The sequence below is a fragment of the Bufo gargarizans genome, chromosome 3, assembly GCF_014858855.1.
Source record: "Bufo gargarizans isolate SCDJY-AF-19 chromosome 3, ASM1485885v1, whole genome shotgun sequence".
Taxonomy (NCBI): domain Eukaryota; kingdom Metazoa; phylum Chordata; class Amphibia; order Anura; family Bufonidae; genus Bufo; species Bufo gargarizans.
The window spans coordinates 562,445,506-562,470,892 of NC_058082.1; the positions used below are offsets into that span (position 1 = coordinate 562,445,506).

Sequence of the window (25,387 nt, forward strand, 5' to 3'; positions counted from 1 at the left end):
CACAGTGAACAGAAAAAAATAAATGAAGTGAATGTGTGCTGAAGATCAGCCCAGACATTTGGCCGGAATCCCCCCTCATTATGCCAGGCAAAGAATAAAGGAACAGTGGGCCCACAATATGAGAAAGGGAAGTGCATGCAAATGGGCCGTCACTCAGTGGGCTCCCACCCCCCAGTGAGTTTGGGCACCCCAGGGTCTCCACTCCTGGGGCACTTCTGCACCTCGGACTTTCAAACACGTCTCAGCCCCTGGCTTAGATCCGGCAGGGCCCTTGGTCACCTAGCATAGGGCGCAAATGGCCCAAGCCGTACACCCTAGGGATGCCGTGTGGTTATCGCTTCTCATCCTGGCAGTGGCTCTGAACCACCAGGACTTGATAAGAATAGATACTACACTTGATCTTAGCCTAAAGGCCGAGAAGCGAACCATCATAATTAATATTTGAAGTGACCCACATTATAATCAAAAATAGCATATAGATAGATAGATAGATAGATATAGATATATATAGATAGATATAGATATAGATATATAGATTGTGGGGATTCGCTTTGGTAGGCAGGGTAAGCGGACGCAGTACAGAGGCAAAAACAAGGTTTAAATCAAAGTTCAGTGTTTATTCACACATAGCCAGAAAACAAGCCAAAAGAAAGTGTTCAGTCTTGGTGCCTGTTCACACCACACAAAGTTCACAGTGCAAAAAGACGTCACCTGGTCAGCAGATGATTTTCACCCAGAGTCCGCAGCAGTCTTTAGTGGCCTGTTTCCCCAGCCTATGGCTCACACAAACAGATCCCTCAGTGTCTCAGACCACAGACTCCTCAGCTCCTCTGTCATGGAGGATAATCCACACCACCTGAACATGCTGGCTGGGTTTTTTATATTCCAGCCAAAACCCGGCCTGGAACCGTGGGGAACAGCCACCCACCCTGCTCTTTGGCTGCTCCCAATAAGAACCGGCCCGGATTGGCTTTACAGCCATTCTGACAGCTGAAGTGTCAGACTGCACTACAGAACTGACACTTCAGGAAGAAAATCCGGTTCTTACCTCACCGAGGCCAGGAACCTCGGTGACACGTATCTTCCGTCAATGACGGCTCCTTGTTCCTTCTTACGTACCTCCCCCCTTTGTTCAACCCTGAGGGGGTGAACACTTGCCAGACAGTGTACGCGGGACAGGGCATCCGCGTTTCCTTGTAACCTGCCTGCCCTGTGTTCCACGGAAAACTTAAAATTTTGCAAAGATAAGAACCACCTGGTGACCCGAGCATTCCTCTCTTTGGCCTGGCTCATCCATTTCAGGGGGGAGTGGTCGGTCACCAGACGGAACCTTCTCCCCAAAAGGTAGTAGCGGAGAGACTCAAGTGCCCACTTGATGGCCAGGCACTCTCTCTCCACTATACTGTACCTAGTCTCAGCTGGGGTGAGCTTCCGGCTGAGGAAGACAACGGGATGCTCCTCCCCGTCAATATCTTGAGATAGTACAGCACCGAGACCTACCTCTGAGGCATCGGTCTGCACTATAAACTCCCTTTTGAAGTCGGGTGTCACCAAAACCGGGGACCCACACAGGGCCGACTTCAAAGCGGAGAAAGCCTTTTCCGCCTGCTCATTCCAGTGGACCGTCACTGACTTGCGTCCCTTCAAATGGCCTGTCAGTGGTGCAGCGACTGTAGCAAAATTGGGGACAAACCTCATATAGTACCCCACCATACCCAGGAACGACTTTACTTGCCGAGTAGTGACAGGTCGGGGCCAATTCCTAATTGCCTCAATTTTGTTCACCTGAGGTTTGATCATTCCGCGCCCAATGACATACCCCAGGTACTTGGTCTCTTCTAACCCTATTGAGCACTTTTTCGGGTTAGCGGTTAAGCCAGCTTTCCTAAGGGAGTCCACTACAGCCTGTACTTTATGTAAGTGACTTTCCCAGTCGGTGCTATGGACAACGATATCGTTCAGGTACGCCGAAGCGTACCGACGATGTGGACGGAGTACAATGTCCATTAACCTTTGAAACGTGGCGGGAGCGCCATGTAGACCAAAGGGTAATACCTTGTACTGATACAGCCCCTCTGGCGTGACGAAAGCCGTTTTTTCTTTGGCAGCCTCCGTCAAGGGTACCTGCCAGTACCCTTTGGTGAGGTCCAACACAGAAAAATACCGGGCTTGGCCCAATTTTTCAATAAGCTCATCCACTCGGGGCATGGGATACGCGTCAAACTTGGACACCTCATTAAGTTTGCGGAAGTCATTACAAAACCGCAATGTCCCGTCTGGCTTGGGTATTAATACTATCGGACTGGCCCACTCACTTTTTGACTCCTCGATGACACCCAGCTGGAGCATTAGCCGCACTTCCTCCGTGATGGCTTGTCGCCTAGCCTCGGGTACCCGGTAAGGTTTTAACCGGACTTTCGCCTGAGGCTCAGTGACAATGTCATGCCGGATTACGGACGTGCGTCCAGGGAGGTCTGAGAACACATCCGTATTCCGACTAATGAACTCCCTGGCTTCCTGAGCCTGTTTAGAGGAGAGGCTGTCAGCAATTTTCACTGTGACAGCCGCTTCCCCTGCTTCCCCTGCTTCAGACTGAGGGGCCAAAACCGCTTCCCCTAGGAACCCTGGTCGTGGGCTGTCTTCCGTACAGGTTTCCCTTTCCTTCCACGGCTTGAGCAGATTCACATGGTACACCTGCTCCGGCTTTCGCCTCCCTGGCTGGTGTACTTTGTAATCTACTGGTCCAACTTTTTCTAGTACCTCGTAGGGCCCCTGCCACCTAGCTAGGAACTTACTATCTACCGTTGGTACCAGAACCAACACCCGATCACCCGGGTTAAAGTTTCGGACCCGAGCCTGCCGATTATAGACCCTACTCTGGGCTTGCTGCGCTGCCTCCATATGCTCCCTAACCAGAGGTAACACTGTTTCCATCCGTCCCTGCATCTGGGTGACATACTCAACTACACTTTTGTGCGGTGTGGTTTGTTGTTCCCACGCCTCTTTGGCGACGTCTAATAAACCACGAGGGTGTCTGCCGTATAGTAGTTCGAAGGGCGAGAACCCAGTAGAGGCCTGGGGCACTTCTCGCACTGCGAACATGAGATAGGGCAGAAGAAGGTCCCAGTCCCTCCCATCCTTAGACACCACTCTTTTCAGCATATTTTTTAACGTCTGGTTAAACCTCTCTACCAGGCCATCCGTTTGCGGATGATACACGGATGTCCGTAACTGTTTTATTTGGAGCAACTTACAGAGTTCCCTCATGACCTTGGACATAAATGGGGTCCCTTGGTCAGTTAGAACCTCCTTAGGCAGACCCACTCTAGAAAACATTTCCATTAACTCCTTAGCTATGAGTTTGGCTGACGTATGACGCAATGGCACCGCCTCCGGGTACCGCGTGGCGTAGTCGAGGATGACCAGGATGTGCTGGTGCCCTCTAGCTGACTTCGGTACTGGGCCTATAAGATCCATAGCGATCCGCTCGAAGGGAACCTCAATAATCGGGAGAGGGACCAGAGGACTACGGAAATGTGGCTGGGGGCTGGTTATCTGGCAGGTTGGGCAAAACTCTTCTACCTCTCTGAACACACTGGGCCAGTAAAACCGCTGTAAAATCCGGTCCTGCGTTTTCTGCTGGCCCAGGTGTCCCCCAAGAACATGTTGGTGGGCTAATTTCAACACGAGCTTGCGATATGCCTGGGGCACCACCAGCTGTTCAATATGTTCACCCCGTAGTTTATTTACTCGGTACAGCATCTCCTGTTGAACCACAAAACGGGGGAACATAGATTCGGCCCCCGGTTGTTGTGGCTCACCCTCAACTACTACCACATTTTCCCAGGCTCGAGATAGTCGGATCCTGGTGTTGTGCTGTACCGAAATTATCCCTAGAGACATTGAGGTCTGCCAGCTCAGGACCCGGCGGCAAATCCTCTACGTCTCCCACCATCACACTTAACGGGGTTGTCTCCCCCTCTTCCACCGAAGTGGCGGTCACCCCTACAGCTGGTCCTTCTGACTCCGGTTCCCAAGGTTCTGGCCTCCCCCCTGAGTCAGGCCACTCTGCTAGGGGTACATCTATCTCCCGGGTAACTTTCGTATCCGGCCAGAGTGCCGGGAACCCGGGGAAGTCTCTCCCAATGATCAATTCATATGGTAGCTTTGTGGCGACGGCCACCTCATGCATCCACCTGCCGGCCACCATTGACAGAGAGACCCGGGCGGTGGGATACTCCTTTAAGTCCCCATGTATGCAGACTATGCCGACTCTTCGGCCAGTATACTCAGCCGGCCGCACCAGGGCAGCTCTTACCAGGGACACCAGGCTCCCTGAATCCAGCAGAGCCACCGCCAGAGTGCCCCCCACTTCCACCTGGCACAGGTGGCTATTGTCCATAGTCTCTGAAGTTCCTGTGGCACACAACATTCTGGCATATAATGAGTGGCGGAAGCCATAGTTGGTGTCCATGGGTTCCCCCCGATGGGGACAGTCCGCCCTTATGTGTCCAGGCTCCTGACAACGCCAGCAGACCACCGGGTTTAGGTCGGCAGGGGGTACATCCCGGGCGGGTCTAGCTGGCACCGGCCGCCGGGTCTGGGGCGGAGTTTTCCGGGGTTTGACTGGCCCCCTCCCAAAAGAACCCCCCTGTAGATTTCTGGTGGCCTCATAGCGCTCCACCAGGTCGACCATCTCCAGGGCATTATTCGGAGACACCTGGCCGATCCAGTGCTGGAGAGGGTACGGCAAAGCCCTCCAAAACACATCCGCCAACAGCCGATCCAACATAGCAGTGGGAGTCAACATGTCCGGCTGCAGCCATTTTTGCAAACGGTGCAGCAGATCATAATATTGTGGTCTAGCGGGTTCAGCCGGGTTAAATTCCCACCGATGCACCCTCTGGGCCCGGACCAATACATTCACCCCGAGTCTCGCCAGGATCTCACCTTTTACTGTCGGGTAGTCGGCCGCCTGATCATCGGGGAGATCAAACAATACTTGCTGGGGACCGGACGCTAGGAACGGAGCAACGACCTCAGCCCACTGGTCTCGGGGTAACTTTTCCCTCACGGCCACTTTTTCGAAGACCGCCAGATAGGTCTCGACGTCATCCGAGGGGGTCATCTTCGGAATCGCCGCGCGGACAGCTTTCCGGGCATCGTGGACATTCTGGGACGCTCCTGACGCCTGCAACGCCATCACATGTTGCAATAGCAGCTGGTTCGTTTCTTGTTGCTGCTTGTTAGCCTCCCGCTGCTGCAAGTTAGCCTCCACGAGGGCCTTCACGACCGCCTCCATTTTGTCAGGGGATACGGGTCGTAACCTTGCCGGCTTAATGTAGGACATGCACTTGTGCCCGGATAAACAAAAACTTTTCGGCCTTCAGGCCTGCCTCACTGCGTTTTCCCGCATCCTCCACCAAATGTGGGGATTCGCTTTGGTAGGCAGGGTAAGCGGACGCAGTACAGAGGCAAAAACAAGGTTTAAATCAAAGTTCAGTGTTTATTCACACATAGCCAGAAAACAAGCCAAAAGAAAGTGTTCAGTCTTGGTGCCTGTTCACACCACACAAAGTTCACAGTGCAAAAAGACGTCACCTGGTCAGCAGATGATTTTCACCCAGAGTCCGCAGCAGTCTTTAGTGGCCTGTTTCCCCAGCCTATGGCTCACACAAACAGATCCCTCAGTGTCTCAGACCACAGACTCCTCAGCTCCTCTGTCATGGAGGATAATCCACACCACCTGAACATGCTGGCTGGGTTTTTTATATTCCAGCCAAAACCCGGCCTGGAACCATGGGGAACAGCCACCCACCCTGCTCTTTGGCTGCTCCCAATAAGAACCGGCCCGGATTGGCTTTACAGCCATTCTGACAGCTGAAGTGTCAGACTGCACTACAGAACTGACACTTCAGGAAGAAAATCCGGTTCTTACCTCACCGAGGCCAGGAACCTCGGTGACACGTATCTTCCGTCAATGACGGCTCCTTGTTCCTTCTTACAAGATAGAAATATATATATATATATATATATATATATATATATATATATATATATATATGAAAGATTAGGCAGCACTCCTCACATGCACAGCTGATTTATGTGGTGCCCGCGGTGGTCCCTCGATCCAGGACGGATAAATAATAACGAAAGTCCGCAGCACTCCTTGAAGTAAAAAAATGTGCAGTTTATTCACACATGCCAAAAAATAGACAACGTTTCGGTTCTCTCGCAGAACCTTTCTCAAGTCAGGTGAGTCACCTGACTTGAGAGAGGTTCTGCGAGAGAACCGAAACGTTGTCTATTTTTTGACCTGTGTGAATAAACTGCACATTTTTTACTTCAAGGAGTGCTGCGGACTTTCTTTATTATATATATATATGTGTGTGTGTGTCAGTGTGTGTCAATCCATAGCCACAAACCCAGGGGAACTACCTGGAATAGGCTAGAGGCTAAAATCATGGGTCAATTAGCGTTGTTTGGGATGTCCTGGTTGGCCAATGTATGCCCAGATGATTGCAGATACTATTATATTTTTAGTAGGTTCCTGCCAGGGCTTATGACCTTTAATGGATTTCGCAACAGAAATATAACTGGGTGAGGGGAGGCGTATGCTTCATAAGGACAGCCTCCTCTTAGTGACATCACCAGCCAGTGGATGGGAGGCGTATGCTTCATTATCATAAGGACTGCCTCCCCTCTGTGACATCACCAGCCAGTGGATGGGAGTAAAAAAAGAATGGGTTTAAATGGCCAGGGAAAGAGGGGCTCATTGTCAGCCATTTGGGGCCCATATCTTGATTGGAGTGACTGCCTGTATTTTCAGCTGTCCCCACAGTCAGGGTATCACTGTTGTACATCAGTATTGTATCCCTTTTATTTCCATAACTGTTGAATGTATTGTAACTGTTGTGAGGGATTAGCTCTCTTTTGGGGGTCATTCTCACAATTATCTCCACCAACAACCGGATTTCAGGTCAAACGTGAGAGTTATTTTCGCCACCAGCAAAAACATAAATCATGCAAAATAAAGACCTGCCCGTCTAGGCACTAACTACTACAAAAACATAAGCCTTGACTCACCTATACAGAGCGCTGTTCACACAAGGAACATAAGTGCGTCTTTCTCCAGCCCTATAGTCCCGCAGCCTCTTTGGCTGTAACCCTTCAACAGCTTCTGCAGGGATTGTGGCCCAGTAGTCCTCCCAACTCCAGTCTCATGACCCTAAGTCTCGGGCGTCATGGCGTCCCCCAAAGTTCCGGCTAGCACCTAGCCCCGTGGCCCCTCAGCCAACCCGGTTGAGACCACTTGTACAGGACCTCCACGAGACTTTCACCAAACACTCTCCCCTAACTGACAGTCTGGGCTCTTATCCCAGACTGATTGTGGCACCTTTTCATCTAAAATAGTTGGGTGTGAGTTTATGTGGTAAATTTGATAAGCTCAATAGTATAATTCACTCCCGTGACGTGACCTGCGAGTACGGATCGTCACACAGATATATACTTATAATGCAATATAACAGTTTGGAAAATAAAAGGGATAAAAACAGGACTTAATACGTTACCTGACGGTGAAGTCCGGTTGCCTGGGGAAGCAGAAATACCGCTAGGTCCATCAAGCTAATAACAGTTTGCTCTCCTGCACACGTGCTCAAAAGGATCTGCAAAAAATATGCAGGATTCGTTCGAAGTATAGGTGCCAGACCCAGAGGTGGGACCCACACCTATTAGAAATTGGGGGCATATCCTACCAATATGCCCCCAATCTATGTGATGATACAACCTCTTTTAATAATCGGTTTTCTCAAAAACTGATCCTCTGGAATTCTGGGAAGAAAGGGATGCAAATGAGCTCTTAAGAAGCTCTCCCTCTAATGCCACGTGATGTAAGGCAGATATCCTATAAGGCAATGTTCTGCTCTTTAAATAGGCCTTGAGACATGACTTGGATATTAAATAAGACAGCATGTCATCTGCAGACAGCTGTTATGGGGTGATTTCCCCTTATCAGTGCAGAGCAGAGAGTACTGGCTTAACTGGGTGAGAGGTCTGTCAGGGTTTGGGGGATACTATCTCTCCTAGGGGAGAGAGTGCCTTAATCGGCATGAGGAGACCTATAGGCCATTCATGCTCCTCTGGAATTCTGGGAAGAAAGGGATGCAAATGAGATCTTAACAAGCTCTTCCTCTCATGCCACCTGATGTAAGGCAGCTATCCTAAAAGTTGCATGAATGGCCTATAAGTCTCATAACGCCAATTAAGGCACTCTCTCTCCAAGGAGAGAGAGTACCCCCCAAACCCTGCATCTCACCCAGCAAGCCAGTAGTCTCTGTTCTACAGTGATGAGGGGCAATCACCCCGAAACAGCTGTCTACAGATGAGGTGCTGGCTTATTTAATATCCAGGTCATGTCTCGAGGCCTATTTAAAGAGCTGAACATTAACTTATAGGATAGCTGCCTTACATCTGGTGGCATTAGAGGCAGAGCTTATTAAGCACTCATTTGCATCCCTTTCTTCTCAAAAATTGATAAAATTGTATAACATATTCAAAGAAATAGGCGGTACTGGATGGACAAAAGGCAAGGCCATTCCCTAAAGACACACAAAATTTTCAATGACTAAACATGCTAATAAATAAAGGGGCCTCCTGCCTTTACCCTGTCTAATGATGTTGTTGGAGAGAACAATCTTTTAGTTTTGGCAAAAAGAAAGTGTTTCCTGTCTTATAAGTATAATTAAACACTTCCTGTCTAAGGAACACATACTTCCTATATATGCGACCAGATGTTTGTGTAGGAGCCCATTTTAAGACCAAGGCTGTTTTCCAATTAGGTAATTAATCCATGATGTTCTAGGTACTGATAAATCATTTCATTTAGGTAGAATAAACATTGACCCGATATATAGTGTTAGCGTGATGTCACTTCCTGTCAGCCAGCATGGAATATGATAATAAGTTTATACTCTTTGTTCCTTAGATACAGGATTTACGCTGAAAAAGTTTTTTTTTAGAAGACGATGGTGGTTTCCATCGCTGAACCTTCAAGGATGGGCGAGGACAGAAACCTCATGGCTGCGAGGATATTAGACCTCACCCTAGAGATCATCTACTTGATAACTGGAGAGGTGAGAGACTCGCATGACATCATTCTTATCTCTATTAATAATACAGGTAAATTACTGGAAAGGTGAAGGACTCTTAGATTACATGTAGTGATTGGTGTCTCCCCATACACAGGATTACAAAATAGTAAAGAAGTCGTCTGGTGAGTGTGTGACACCCCATGTGTCAGGAGAATGGAGCAGGACCCCAGGAGCCATCATCGAGCCTCCACTTTATTCACTGATACACGAGCAGAAGATCCTAGAACTTACCAACAGGATCACTGAGCTTCTGACCAGAGAGGTGAGCTCTGCCAGGAATGCTGGGACATTATACAATAACGCCAAGGAGGTGTCTGGAGGATGACTGTATGATTGTGTGTGTCAGGTTCCTATAAGGTGTCAGGATGTCACTGTCTATTTCTCCATGGAGGAGTGGGAGTATTTAGAAGAACACAAGGATCTGTATAAGGACGTCATGATGAAGGATCACCAGCCCCTCACATCACTGGGTAAGAGGAGATCTTCCTTCATTATAGAGAAACATAGTCAAATTCCCTGTTCTGTTTTCATACATGTTTACACAGTGTGCAGTCTGACATTCAGCATAAACCATTACTGTCTTCCAAATAAGAGGAAATAAACGCTGAACTTTACGTGGAACGCATGGACCACAAAGGGCGCACAAAAACAACCGGTCATGGGCAATGTTTTAGTTTCGGCAGTGTTCAATTTATTCGTAACACGACTCGTTCTTTCCTCTATACCGTTACCCGAGTGGCAGGGTGGCCCCTGCCCAAGGCGATCGGACGAATCTAGGCTGCACCAACCGTTACTCATCCATATTTGACCTTCATTGCGGTTGCGTCCAATTGATGCAACCTCAATAGGTGAGCAAACTATATTTTCTTTCAGTAGAAATTTGATTTGCTGAACTTACTCACCCTATGGGCGCCTTCTCTATCCCATTGGCCACTATTTGCTTTTCCAAATAAGAGGACTGTTCTTTGTAGTATAACTTGATTATTGGTAAAACAGAGTATTTGATAAAACTATAAGAATACAAATAGCAAGTATAATTACAGAGAGCATGTACAATAACATTTGCATTAACCCTGAAAGCACATTGTAAAATTGCTGCCTAACATAAGGTTGCATGTCTAGCTAACAGTAGTAACAACTTCCCTGAGTAACAATTATAACTAGCTGAACAGCTCTGCATAACATAATGTCCCTGAAACAAAGATAGATCTCTCACCAGATATGATTTTACAAGGATGGTGGAGTTTATGAAGGAGATGTGCAGAAGGACAGCTCTTCTGATGTGTTCTGGAGACTGGAGGCTTCTCTTTCCCAGGGTGCTTTGCACTCCCACAATGCTTTGCACCACCCACAATGCAGCAGTCTTTGTAACAAGAAAAACAAAGTGTAATAAAACTTAACACCGCTAGATGGTACTATAACCACATTAATCACTACAGAAATACCCAAACTCTGGCAGATGTGATCTGTAATGATTCTTAAACTCTGCTGGGCAGAACACTCCCTGTCTAGGGTCAACAGACGCCACTACTAGATCCTTCATTCTTAGCAACCCATTTTGGTCAATGGTGGGATTGAGCTTCTTCAAAGCGCTATCCTTGGAAACTGTTTGACCTTTGCTAAGGTAGTCTATTTCCTTAGCATGACATTCACATTGTATCATTAAAATTGCTATGTTCTTGGACCTTTCCAGATTAGGAGCTGTAAAGGCGTGTTTGCAGAGATGCCAACCTTTGCAGGCCTTCTGGCTCACAGGTAATGTCAACTTGTAAGACTGAGCTATATGACCTACACAGGCTATACCACAAACGAGCAACATCCAGGTGGAGAACCTGTTGAAACTATGGGATTTGAGTTGGTGGTCCAAAGTCACCATACGTAGAACAGATACTTCAGGTCTGATTTCTTCAATTGCATCTGGGTCTACCAATTTAAACATGTGGTATTCGATGCTGCAAGACGTTGAATGATACAGGAATGCAGGACCTGTTAACCATGTGTCCTTAAGGTGACTCGCTGCGACAGATCTAATCGCGTGGTCTGCAGGATTATGCTGTGTAGGCACGTAGTTCCACTGTTTAGGACAAGTGGATCTCCTGATTCTTAGCACCTGATTGCAGATGGTTTAGTTGCAAATATATCCTAGGACTACCTTGCTGTCCTTGAAAAACTCGACTTCCTTGATTTCCAGGTTCATTCCTGTTATAAGTTCAGCAAACTCCTCTGCAAGCACAGCAGCGCAGAGCTCCAGTCTGGGAATCGTGTGTTCGCGGAGTGGCACCAGTTTGGACTGGCACATGACAAATTCTTTATGGCATTGTTCTTTGATGTCAATGGTCTTTAGGTATGCTACGGCTGCAATCGCCTTAACTGAAGCATCACAGAAGATATACAGTCTTTGCATTTTCACTTCAGTTGATGGCACAGAAGCATATGGTCGTGCCACATGAAGGCTGGACAAAGCTTTGGGAGACTTCTTCCAACCTGTCCACAGGTCCTTTTTCTCAGTGGGAAGCAGATCATCCTAATCGGATGTCTCTGTTATGAAGTTTTATAACATCATTTTACCTTGGATGGTAACGGGCGCTACGAATCCCAGAGGATCATATAAGCTGTTTATGGTGGACAGGACTCCTCTGCTTGTCAACGGATTTTCTTCCTTGTTGATTTGGAAGGTGAATGTGTCTGCCTTTAAATCCCAGAGCAAACCGAGGCTCTGCTGCATGGGAAGGGAGTCGTGCTAAACTCCAAGGCTTCTAGGAACTCTGCTTTGGCTACTGCAGCTTCTTTCTCTGCATCGAGTTTTTCCAGTAATGCTTGCAGGCATGCTTTCTCTTCTTCCAGTGATGCTTGCAGGCATGCACTCTCTTTTTCCATGCATGGTCTGGGTCCATGCACTTGTTAGGGGCTGCGCTCTCACTTCTTGTGACTGTATGGCAGCCGCTGAAACCTTGTACGCAGGATAGTGTGTCTGATGGCGGCTCAGTATAGTCAGATCCACTATTCCTGGTGACTAGCATCTGCTGGCTAGAACATGCCCAATTGTAGTTCCTACTGTGAGCGCTGCAGGTCTCAAAGTGAATTGGGTCCAATTCACACCAAATCTTAAAAAAACGTAATATGAAACCGCGCTGCTCTTCAACTCCAAGAAGAATCTTGATCACAGTTAGGCCAAAGGCAATAGCCTGATGTAATCAATCACTGAGGCAATAGGCAGATTTCACCCTCCTCTATTTTCACATCCTATACACGGTCAGAAAAGAGGGAGCGCAAATAGTGAAGCACCGCAGATAAAAAACAAACCTCCAGCATTTATTATACTTGCAGAATGCTTAAAAACAGCATTTCAAGATGATAAAAACTCCCGTCTCTGGCCCAACCTAGGTTTGGCTTTCGCTTCTTCAGGGGCATATGTCACACCCTGTTTGGGGCGTTGATTTTATACAAGTCAGGAGGGTAAGGCTCCCCAAAAATCATTTTATACGCTTTAAAATAGACAATTCCAAAAACACATTCTCAAACTCACATCATTAATTATTAATGTAAATACAAACATATATAAAACAACTTTCATATAGTCATTCTCCAATTAATCACTTCATCTAAACCAGCAGCATATTCTATTTGCTAAAAGATAACAAGGTTCACTCCCCTGACGTATCTCCCTCAGCTCACATAGGTATAAACCAATCGAAAATCCGCCTTTGTCCCACACCTTTCGGTCAGGTGTTCCAGTTCCACCAATAAGATTTTACCACTAGCCCACCATTCATTATTTTCCTGATCACGTGATCTACGCCAGCCAATTACAGGTAACTATCAGTGTTTCATTTAATTGTTTCTCAGATCACATGTTACAAAATGGCCAATGAGATGTTACTATTGACAGTTCATTTAATAAATCTCAAACTCGGTCAGCCTCTGTTTCGTTTAATTTGGGCCACTTACTCAGAGATGCACATAAGGTCCGCTAGTCTCATTCATAGGTAGTACTGACTATACGGATAAAGGTTCTAGATAAACTTGCAGTTAGATTAGCTCTCAAAGGTCTACACTAGACAGGGTTTTAAGTTAAATTCAATATTTAAACCATATGGTTAAAAAGTCCCCAACTTGTAATTTCATTCAACCTCACGCCGGTTAATTTTCGCTAAAGAATAACCCCCCCCCCCCCCCCGCCATCTGTAATTACCCTGTCTGACACCAGTAAACATCAGGCCAGTTGAATCTTTTCCGTGAATTCTCTTAGTGTAAAGAGACGCTATGGGTGTCTAATGGCTTTCTTATGTTCGAGACATGTCCCTGAATTCTGGTCTTTAATTTTCTCATGGTACGTCCCACATACTGGAGCCCACATGGGCACTCCAGCATGTAGACAACCCCTGAGTTTTCACATGTTACCTCACCTTCATCTTTCAACTTGGAACCATTCTTATAGGAGTGCACTTCATTAGTATTTGATCTCTTAGGCCCCTTTCACACGGGCAAGCTTTCCACGCGCGTGCAATGCGTGAGTTGAACGCATTGCACCCGCACTGAATCCGGACCCATTCACTTCTATGGGGCTGTGCACAGGAGCGGTGACTTTCACGCATCACTTGTGCGTTGCGTGAAAATCGCAGCAAGCTCTATTTTGTGCGTTTTTCACGCAATGCAGGCCCCATAGAAGTGAATGGGGCTGCGTTAAAATCGCAAGCGACTGCGGATGTGGTGCGACTTTTCACGCACGGTTGCTAGGAGACGGTCGGGATTGGGACCCGATCATTATTATTTTCCTTATAACATGGTTATAAGGGAAAATAATAGCATTCTTAATACAGAATGCTTATTACAATAGGGCTGGAGGGGTTAAAAAAATAAATAAAAATAATGTAACTCACCTTAATCTACTAGTTCGCGCAGCCCAGCTTCTCTTCTGTCTTCATCTTTGCTGTGCACAAGAAAAGGACCTGTGGTGACGTCTCTGCGCTCATCACATGATCTATCACCATGGTAAAAGATCATGTGATGGACCATGTGATGAGCGCAGTGACGTCATCAAAGGTCCTATTCCTGTGCACAGCAAAGATGAAGACAGAAGAGGAGCTGGGCTGCGCGAACAAGTGGTGAGTTAAATAATAATTTTTTTTTTTTTATGTAACCCCTCCAGCCCTATTGTACTATGCATTGTGTATTAAGGATGCTATTATTTTCCCTTATAACCATGTTATAAGGGAAAATAATAAAATCTACACAACACCGATCCCGAACTTCTGTGAAGAAGTCCAGGTTTGGGTCTGGGTACCAAACATGCCGATTTTTCTCACGTGTGTGCAAAACGCATTACAATGTTTTGCACTTGCGCGAGAAATCGCGCATTTTCCCGCAACGCACCCGCATCTTATCCGGGCCAAAAACATGACGCCCGTGTGAAAGAGGCCTTATTCCCTGACTTTCGGTTCCTGCACGGAAAGGCAGAAGCCGCAGCATGTAAACTTATGTTTTTTAGACTTCTATTCTTTAGTTTGTAAGTGACTGTGAACTAACTGTTTGTTTGTTTTTGTTTTTTTAACTTGGAGCTTTCTTAAAAACTACATCTGGTTTGTCCGGTATAATAGATCCCGAAACTGGATAATTTTTATTTATTTTTTTAGAACTGACCATTTTTTTCTGAGGACCAGGTTTGAGGATCACCTAGACTTACCCATCATCTGATCATTACATACAGACAATTTATTCAGTCACTGGGTTTATTTCCTATAGATGAGTCCAGTGGGAGAAATCCACCAGAGAGATGTCCCAGTCCTCTATATTCCCAGGACTGTCCAGAGGAAAAACAGAATATCCTACTGGATCATCAGGTGAGATTTCTCGGAATCCATTACTGATGGTGGTAATGACACTTTTCAATCGTCTTCTCCAGCCATTCAGTATATGCTTAAGTTGATCATGTTTTTTTTTTTTTTGACTGTGATAGTTAGTTGCAAATGTTTTTTTGTTACACTTTCCACTTATTGTATGTGCACCTGTCAATTATCCAACCCCATAGTCCTGATGATTAGCTATTCCAAATTAGACAAAGCTTTTGGAGAAGGCGATTGTTGGGAATGAACGCTTTTCAGAAAATCTCCTTCATCAGGCTGTGTGAAACGGCTTTAATAAGCTCCACAGCTGATTATCAGGCCTACTCATCCATGGAGGAGAAAGCTGCAGAAATCCCCTGCACTGTATGGGGTCAAGCGATCACTAATGCCATCGCTCGTCCTCATACAGAGTCATTGTTTTTGGGCGTCAGAGAGCGGTTCGAACAGCATAATCTTCTGGCCACAAGCGATGATTTTAGGTGTTCGAATAACAGATTGTATGTGGTGTCATTTTTACACAGGCAGATTATTGGGAACGAACATTTATCCCTGATAATCTGCCGGACAATGGGCAGTGTAAAAGGTCCTTAACTACAGCACTGCTCCCATTCACTTGAACAGGAGCAGTGCTGCAGTAGCCACTATGTCCACTAGACATTGGACAAAGCTGTGTAGTTTCAGAGCAGGAGCTGTTTCGGAGCAGCATAACCTGCCTCTCCATTCATACTGGTGAACGGAGCACATTTTTACTCATGATCACTGGGGGCTCCAATGGTCTGATCCATGCCAAACAGACAAGTATCCCTTGTCCTAGTGATAGGGGATGTGTTGGTAATTAGATAACCCTTTTTATGTAAAGTTCTGCTGTGTAAATCGCATAGATAACTAAAAATAAAAAAAAATGCTGCTTAAAAGCTATGATGATACTAAACAATGGTAATGAGCACCACTGTCCACTTCAGGATCAGCTCCGATTGTTTCATGCAGCAAAATAGTAAATATTTTTGCTGATGTGTAAAATTTTTGGTGGCATGTTCATCCAGTCTGATCACTTGAGGTTATCTTTCTCCTTTTAGGCCACAATGGTTTATGTTTTTGTTTTAATCTTTTCCTGGATAGAAGATAAACTTTGGTCCTTTTTTTTAAGTTTCCACATGTCCTTGATATCGAATCCTCGCAGGAAAGTTATGGTGGAATGACGAGTGGACCTGAAAACCTCAAATCAGAGTCCGTGAGCGGTAAGTGCCTTTCATAAACCTTGTGTTTCAGTCTGATAATTTAGAACTCTATTTTATTTGCTTTCTGATGGAGGTGATTATATTGCATAGATATCTGCTCATCTTTTCTGAACTCCTCGTCCAGTGAGTCGGAGCAGTTAATATCCATATTTACTATGAGCCTCTGATTATATTTGATATGTTTTCTCTTCTCGGCCATTTCAGGCTGGAGATATATTGAATTTACATTTTTTTGTTAATGGGAAAATATTTTCCTCATGGTCATTTTTATAAAAGAGCATCTGTCACGAAAAAGATTAGTATCAAACTTTTCAGTGCTAGTCACTACTTTGTATGGCCATCGGTCCCATCTTCATAGCTTCTGGCAATGTGGAGAAATAATTATGTTAATTAACCCCATGTGCAACAATGGTTGTGCCTCTTCACTCAGAGGCTTCTCCGTCTTCTATGTCATGCCCACACCTCTATGATGGACCGACCAGGCAGTCCCTGAAGTTTCGCAGGATTACATTCTGTCCATGTTCAGTAAAGTGATGGAGAACGTTTGGGAGATGGGCAATCTTGATCCCTTTATTGTGCACGGTCCTAGGATTTTTTTTTGTTGCTTTAATGAGTGTTTGAGGTCATGAGATCAGAGATAACCGCTCTACATGACCCCTCAGCTGATGGGACTCATAGTAAACAAACAGTTATTTAAACCCTGTATCTCAAAAAGGTTTAATGAGATAAAGACCAATGATTTTCAGCACAAACTGAGCAGAATGCAACGATAATAATAATAAAAAAAATTGCCCCAACGGTGTTCACAGCTTTTAAAGTTTTTTTTAAATCTCTTATTCATTCAAATATTTTTTTTAGTTAATTTCTTATTTAATAAGTAGATGAATTTAGTGAACTCTAATACAAATATATCACAAAGATAACTGTTTCTGTCTTTATTTCCCTGTCCCGACACTATTCCTGAAGCATCTACTGGGTGATTTATCTCACCTCAGATCTGGATTATCAAGAGCCATATTATCTAGCTCACTAGATGCTGAAGCAACCACTGAAATTAATATTTCTGCATTTGAGATGTAGACACAAAATGGAAGGAAATGTTTAATAAGGCTGTCACTATGCCTTCACGCTCCACCAAATTTTATTCAGTGCTTCTTGGCTAGACCTATGCTGGCAGTCCATGTGGGACTATATAGAGGGATTTCTCCATACAGTCCCAAACTATCTAAATCCTGCTTCAGTATTGAATTCTTTGGCACCCCCACCTTTACCTGCCTGGTGCTAGCTATGCTACAAGTTTCTGCACCCTCTGTACAGCAACTTCAGGAGGTACCACATCGCTATCATGTAGCCATATCAATATAATGCTATACACACAGTAGAATACTATACTAAATATAACCAGGTTCCATCAAGAGGACTACACAGCAGCCATTAAACATTATGGTTTAATGACTTTTCTTTTTCTAGATGAAGAAAGGACGAGAAGCTCTGACGCACATCTTGTTTTATCTCCTGCCTATACTGTAGAAGAGAATCAATCACAAATTGGCAAAACTAGAACTGTACAAAGACCGGGTAAAATTTTTGCATGTTCTGAATGTGGAAAGCAATTTGAAAACAAACTTCATCTTTCCGTACATGAGATGATTCACAAAAATGAAAGGCCATTTACATGTTCAGAATGTGGAAAAGTATTTATTTGGGAATCGCATTTCGTGAGACATCAGAGAAGTCACTCAGGGGACAAGCCATTTTCATGTTCAGAATGTGGCAAAGAATTTAGATGGAAATCACATTTCGTGATGCATCAGAGAATTCACTCGGGAGACAAGCCATTTACATGTTCAGACTGTGGAAAAGGATTTGGTTGGAAATCAGTACTTGTGAGACATCAGAGAAGTCACTCAGGAGAGAGGCCGTTTTCATGTTCAGAATGTGGAAAGTGTTTTAGTGTTAAATCAAGTCTTGTGAAACATTTAAGTATTCATACAGAGGAGAAGCCTAATTTGTGTTCGGAATGTGGGAAATGTTTTAACGATATATCACAACTAATGGTACATCTAAGAGTTCACACAGAAGAGAAGCCATATTAATGTTCAGAATGTGGGAAGTATTTTCCCCAGAAACAAGCACTTGTGAGACATCAGAGAATTCACACAGGAGAGAAGCCGTATTCATGTTCAGAATGTTTTAGTGATAAATCACTACTCCTGAAACATTTAGGAATTCACACATGGAATAAGCCATTTTTCACATGCAGTATGTGGGAAATGTTTTAGTTGTAACTCTAGTCTTGTGTCACATCAGAAAACTTACTCTGATGAGAAGACAATCTGATATGCAGCGTGTATAAAAAGTGGCTCTCCACTGTAGGACCTCCTATATCAGGATGCCTTGTAATGTATAACTTAAAGGTGTTGTCCAGGATTAGAACATCACAGATGCTTTCCTCCAAAAACAATACCATGTCTGTTGTGTGGGATATTTTAGTTCTGCCGTATTCACTTTAATAGATCCAAGTTGCCATACGAGACACAAAATAAATGCACATGTATCAAGGAAAACTACAGCTTGTCCTGCAAGACCACATACAGCTATGTGGAAAGTTAAAAGCGTTATTGCTTATTGGAAGATAAAAATGCTATGGCTCTCAGAATATGGCAAATCAAAACCAAATGATATATTTTTTTTCAAATATATTGTGCATAAGTTGTCCAGTAAACTGCATAAATTTAGCATCACTGCAATCATTTAGACCTGCAGAGCAAAGGTAATAGTGTTAGATCTATCAGAAGCAGAGCAGAGAGTGGAGAGGGGCAGATGATCCAAGGGAAGCAGATTATACTGGTTGTAGAGTGAAAAAAGCATACAGACTTTGCAAGGTGAAAGCAGCATTTTGGACTCTCATATCTAGCATGTGCTAAAATGAAGGGTTAGCCTCGCATGAGAAAAGTCTAACTGAATATTACAGTCTGAAAATGAATAAACGAATGAAGATTTGAAGCTGAAATTAAGTGCAATTTTTTTCATTTACTCAAGGGTAACACATAAAAATTATTTCCATTGTTAAGTGTCCAAATCTTTTAAAGACCATCGACACCTTTGGGACAGTTTTTTTTTAATTTTTTTATTACTGTAGCATTGTTCTCATTTTCAGCAAAATTTTATTTTTTTCAGTTTGTCTTTATTAAACATTTTTAGCCCTTTTCTCTGTACAGCCTTGAGATTTTCTAGTAGCATACTCTGTATTTTTATTGTGTTCCATCAGGCAGCTCAGCTGACAGCTCCTTATCTCTGACCTTATAAACATTCATTACAGCTCAGTTCTTAGGGTACTTTCACACTAGGGGCAAGGTACTTCGGCAGGCTGTCCCGGCGGGTGCTGCCGCTAGTGCACGCGTGCCCCTGGTACTTTTATTCCAGCCACCTCTTGGCATGTTTGCCGTGCTGCCGCCGGAACTCTGGCCCGCCCCCATTATAGTTAATGGGGCCGGAGCAGTAGTCCGGGGGCATGCGTGCACTAGCGGCAGGTCAGATCCGTCCTGCCGCTAGTGTGAAACTAGCCTTATCTTACTGATCAGAATGTGGTTTAAACACCTCAGCTCCCCTAGCTTAAACACCCTTAATGACCAGACCACTTTTTACAATTCTGCACTACACTACTTTCACCGTTTATTTCTCGGTCATGCAACTTACCACCCAAATGAATTTTACCTCCTTTTTTGTTATTAATCGAAATTTAACCAAATTTTTGCAAAAAAGACATTTTTCATTTTCAGTTGTAACATATTTTTTTTTTAAATACATCCATATATACTTTTTCGCTAATGATAAAAAAAAAAATGTTCGGGTAAAAAAAAATAGTTTGGGTAAAAGTTATAGCGTTTACAAACTATGGTACAAAAATGTGAATTTCCGCTTTTTGAAGCAGCTCTGACTTTCTGAGCACCTGTCATGTTTCCTGAGGTTCTACAATGCCCAGACAGTAGAAAAACCCCACAAATAACCCCATTTCGGAAAGTAGACACCCTAAGGTATTCGCTGATGGGCATAGTGAGTTGATCGAACTTTTTATTTTTTGTCACAAGTTAGCGGAAAATGATTTTTTATTTTATTTTTTTTTCCTTACAAAGTCTCATATTCCACTAACTTGTGACAAAAAATAAAAACTTCCATGAACTCACTATGCCCATCATGAAATACCTTGGGGTGTCTTCTTTCCAAAATGGGGTCACTTGTGGGGTAGTTATACTGCCCTGGCATTTTGGGGGCCCAAATGCGTGCAAAGTAGTTTGAAATCAAAATCTGTAAAAAATGGCCTGTGAAATCTGAAAGGTGCTCTTTGGAATGTAGGCCCCTTTGCCCACCTAGGCTGCAAAAAAGGGTCACACATGTGGTATCCCTGTACTCAGAAGATGTAGGGAAATGTGTTTTGGGGTGTCATTTTACATATACCCATGCTGGGTGAGATAAATATCTCGGCAAAAGACAACTTTTCCCATATTTTTTTTTTTATACAAAGTTGGCATTTGACCAAGATATTTCTCTCACCCAGCATGGGTATATGTAAAATGACACCCCAAAACACATTCCCCAACTTCTCCTGAGTACGGCGATACCACATGTGTGACACTTTTTTGCAGCCTAGATGCGCAAAGGGGCCCAAATTCCTTTTAGGAGGGCATTTTTAGACATTTGCATCCCAGACTTCTTTTCACGCTTTAGGGCCCCTAAAAAGCCAGGGCAGTATAAATACCCCACATGTGACCCCATTTTGGAAAGAAGACACCAAATTAATTTTTTTTTTTCACAGTCTCCCTTTCCGCTAACTTGAGACAAAAATTTTAATCTTTCATGGACTCAATATGCCCCTCAGCGAATACCTTGGGGTGTCTTCTTTCCAAAATGGGGTCATTTGTGGGGTGTTTGTACTGCCCTGGCATTTGAGGGTCTCCGCAATCATTACATGTATGTCCAGCATTAGGAGTTTCTGCTATTCTCCTTATATTGAGCATACGGGTAATGAGATATTTTTTTTTTTTCCGTTCAGCCTCTGGGCTGAAAGAAAAAATGAATGGCACAGATTTCTTCATTCGCATCGATCAATGTGGATGAAAAAATCTCTGCCAAAAAAAGAGGGGAAAGGCGTCTGCCAAGACATAGGAGCTCCGCCCAACATCCATACCCACTTAGCTCGTATGCCCTGGCAAACCCGATTTCTCCATTCACATTAATCAATGTGGATGAATAAATCATTGCCGGGATTTACTATATATATATATATATATATATATATATATATATATATATATATATATATATATATATATATTATATATAGTGTTTGCCAAAGCATATGAACACCGCCGCCTCTTCAGCTCATATGCCTCGGCAAACGTATCTTTTACTGCAGAGGAGAAATCTCGTCTTGCAGCGCCGCATACAGCGCCGCAATGCTTCTGTCAGAATGCACATCAGTGCTGCAGGTAAAAAAACAAAACAAAAAAGAAAAAACCAGGCCGCAACGCAATAAATGTATTAACTTTATAATGACATTTGAACAGAACATATAAACTTTATTTAACTTTTTGAACAGAACGTTAACTTTTTTGCTTACTGGTGATTTTTTTTTATTTTTTATATTTTTTACCTTTTATAGGACAAACCTCTCCTTCCCCATGGGACAATGTGCAAAGCGCAAATCGCCCAAAGAAGTGGCGAAGTACATTATGCACTTTGTCCCAGGTGAAAGGAGAGGTTTGCAGCAGCTCTGTGTGTATGGGCCCTAATAGCCCTGTGTGCCTGTCCTGTGAGATGTGATCCCTATGCTAAGTGTACCTGTGTATGGTACTTCCGGAAACACTCCCCTAAGCATAGGGCAGGGTGGTCAGGGCAGTCAGGACAGAAATAGCGGGTGTCACGCCTTATTCCACTCCTGCTACAGACACGACATCTTTTTCGGGGTGACGGTTGGGTTGAGGTACCAGCAACGACATTGGGGAAATGTCGCTCGTGTAGACGGCTCACTACACTGGTGGATGGGGCAACGGAACCTCCTGGATACATCCCAGCCTTACTGTAGAGAACAAAACTATTATATGCAGCCAATTGAATTAAATATACAGACACCTTCTTATACCAGCGTCTGGTGCGTCGGGAAACTAAATACGGAGCCAACATCTGGTCATTGAAGTCCACCCCTCCCATGAGCGAATTATAGTCGTGGACACAGAGGGGCTTTTCAATGACACTGGTTGCTCGTTCAATTAGTATTTTCGTGTCTGCGTGAATGGAGGAGAGAATGTAAACGTCACGCTTGTCTCTCCATTTCACCGCGAGCAGTTCTTCATTACACAAGGCAGCCCTCTCCCCCCTTGCAAGACGGGTGGTAACGAGCCGTTGGGGGAAGCCTCGCCAACTAAGTCGCGCGGTGCCACAGCAGCCAATCTGTTCTAGGAACAAATGCCTGAAGAGGGGCACACTTGTGTAGAAATTGTCCACATAAAGATGGTACCCCTTGCCAAATAAGATGTGACACCAAGTCCCATACTGTCTTCCCACTGCTCCCCAGGTAGTCAGGGCAACCGACCAGCTTCAGGGTCTGATCTTTACCCTCATAGATCTGAAATTTGTGGGTATAGCCTGTGGCCCTTTCACAGAGCTTATACAATTTGACCCCATACCGGGCGCGCTTGCTTGGGATGTATTGTTTGAAGCCAAGGCGCCCGGTAAAATGTATAAGGGACTCGTCTACGCAGATGTTTTGCTCAAGGGTATACAAATCTGCAAATTTGTTGTTGAAGTGGTCTATGAGGGGCCGAATTTTGTGGAGCCGGTCAAAAGCTGGGTGGCCTCTGGGACGGGAGGTGGTGTTATCGCTAAAGTGCAGGAAACGCAGGATGGCCTCAAATCATGCCCTGGACATGGCCGCAGAGAACATGGGCATGTGATGAATTGGGTTAGTGGACCAATATGACCGCAATTCATGCTTTATGGTTAGACCCATGTTGAGGAGAAGGCCCAGAATTTTTTTTAATTCGGAAACTTGGACTGGTTTCCACCGGAAAGGCTGGGCATAAAAGCTTCCCAGGTTGGCGGATATACATTGAGTGGCATACTGGTTTGTTTCTGCCACAACTATGTCCAAGAGCTCCGCAGTCAAGAACAGCTCAAAAAATCCCAGGGCCGAACCGATCTGAGTTGTCTCAACCCGAACTCCAGACTGGGCGGTGAAAGACCGAACTAATGGTGCGGCTGAAGTTGGGGACTGCCAATCAGGGTTTGCCAGCACCTCAGGGACTCTAGGGGGTCTACGGGCCTGTCTGTGCGGTGGCTGCGATGGGGTAACTATTGCACGTGCCACCGTACCAGCTTCAACTGCCCTTCTGGTGCTCGCCACTTTACCATGTTGTACGGCAGTGCTGGTACTAGGTCCAGGGTGGGCTGCGCTGCTGGTGTATGCCTCACCACGTAATCCGACAGCGCCAGCCCCACTCTGCTGCCCTTGAAGCGGATCCTGCGCAATGTGTGGTCTAGCAACACGGGGCCGGGTACGCCTGGTGCTATCAGGGACTTCAACCTGCTCGTCCAAACTTTGGGTCAGACTGCCACTGCTTTCTACAGGTTCATATTCTGACCCGCTAGATTCGTCCGATGAGGGTTCCCATTCCTCATCCGGCTGGGTCAGAATCCTGTAGGCCTCTTCAGAAGAATACCCCTTGTTTGACATTTGGACTACTAAATTTAGGGGGTATTCCCTGAGACTACCCAAGAAAAAAAGCAAGCCTGTCTTACAAATGGGAGGCTAGCAAAGTACCGGAGGCCGCTGCGGTTGATAAAAAAATATAAAAACTGATTTATTTTTTTTATCGCCGCAGCGCTTGGAAAGTGATTGTGCAGTGATCAAAAAAAAATTAAAAAAAATTGTCACTGCGGCAGGGCAGGCGTGGGTGAACGCACGTGTGGGCGACCGATCAGGCCTGATCGGGCAAACACTGCGTTTTGGGTGGAGGGCGAACTAAGGTGACACTAATACAATTATAGATCTGACTGTGATCAGTTCTGATCACTTACAGATACTATAAAAGTACAAATGCTGATTAGCGATACGCTAATCAGCGACTGCGGTGCGGTGGGCTGGGCGCTAACCGATTTGCTAAATACCTAACCAAGGGGCCTAAACTATCCTAAAACCTATTGGTCAATACCAGTGGAAAAAAAAAGTGACAGTTTACACTGATCACTTTTTTCCCTTTTACTAGGTGATTGACAGGGGTAATCAAGGGGTTAATTGGGGTGATGGGGGGTGATCTGGGGGCTAAGTGTTGTGTCTTGTGTACTCACTGTGAACTGTGCTCCTCTGCTGAGACCAAACGACGAAAAGAATTAGCAGAGGAGCACAGCAGCCATTTAACACTTTATATTTATAAATATAAAGTGTTAACTGGCCTGTGATTCGTTTTTTTTTTTAAATCATCAGCCTGCCAGCCACGATCATTGGCTGGCAGGCTGATGATGCAACCCCCCTTGAACTTTTGCCGGCCCGCGATGCGCATGCGCGGGCCAGCTGTGCACGTCACCTCGCATCTCGCGAGATGACGCATCCCTGCGTGACTGTGCCTCAGACTGCCGCCTCCGGACCGCGATCCTGCGTTAGGCGGTTAAATATGTTTTATGACCTTTTTAGTAATTTGGAGATGAGGTTTATTCCTTTTTGACAGAACAGCTGAATATTTTTAATAAAGACCAATTGAAAAAAAGATTTTTAGACCAAAATGAGTAAAATGCAATCATAAATAAATACAATTTGCCTGCTATGGTGTACATAGCTTTCAAAGGAAATGTGTCGCCAAAAATGTCATCTGCCAGTTAAAACCAGATAGTGACACACATCTGTTTTTCTAATCTGTTTTTATTTTCTAATGGCAGACTTTTTTATTTTATTTTCTGAACATGATTATGGGGGTGGCCATCTTGCCTGAACTGTTCTTAACAACATTAAGAAAACATTAAGAAAATTGTTTTATGGCAGCCACATGGTTCATGGACACAATGGTCAGGAGGGGGGACATCATTGACTTCTATGGGAGAGTTTTCTAGGCATGCTCTGCCACCTCTGCAGAGGTCATTGTACAAGGAAAGAATGGATAAC

General features: G+C 44.9%; 1 protein-coding gene and 1 pseudogene across 3 annotated transcripts in view; one reads left to right on the forward strand and one right to left on the reverse strand.

Moving 5' to 3' along the window:
- LOC122930683 (gastrula zinc finger protein XlCGF26.1-like) overlaps positions 1-25,387 on the forward strand; it is a 234,610-nt gene that overhangs the window by 4,206 nt on the left and 205,017 nt on the right. For 2 of the 3 annotated variants that reach the window (XM_044284234.1, XM_044284235.1), the window contains exons 2-4: positions 8,987-9,134; positions 9,247-9,414; positions 9,499-9,622. In XM_044284234.1, the coding sequence (XP_044140169.1) occupies positions 9,027-9,134; positions 9,247-9,414; positions 9,499-9,622 (400 nt within the window). In that variant the 5' untranslated portion in view covers positions 8,987-9,026. Of the gene's footprint in view, positions 1-8,986; positions 9,135-9,246; positions 9,415-9,498; positions 9,623-14,894; positions 14,993-16,142; positions 16,234-25,387 lie in introns of all 3 variants that reach the window. The other variant, XM_044284238.1, reaches the window with a different exon arrangement.
- On the reverse strand, positions 327-425 carry LOC122933596 (annotated as a pseudogene).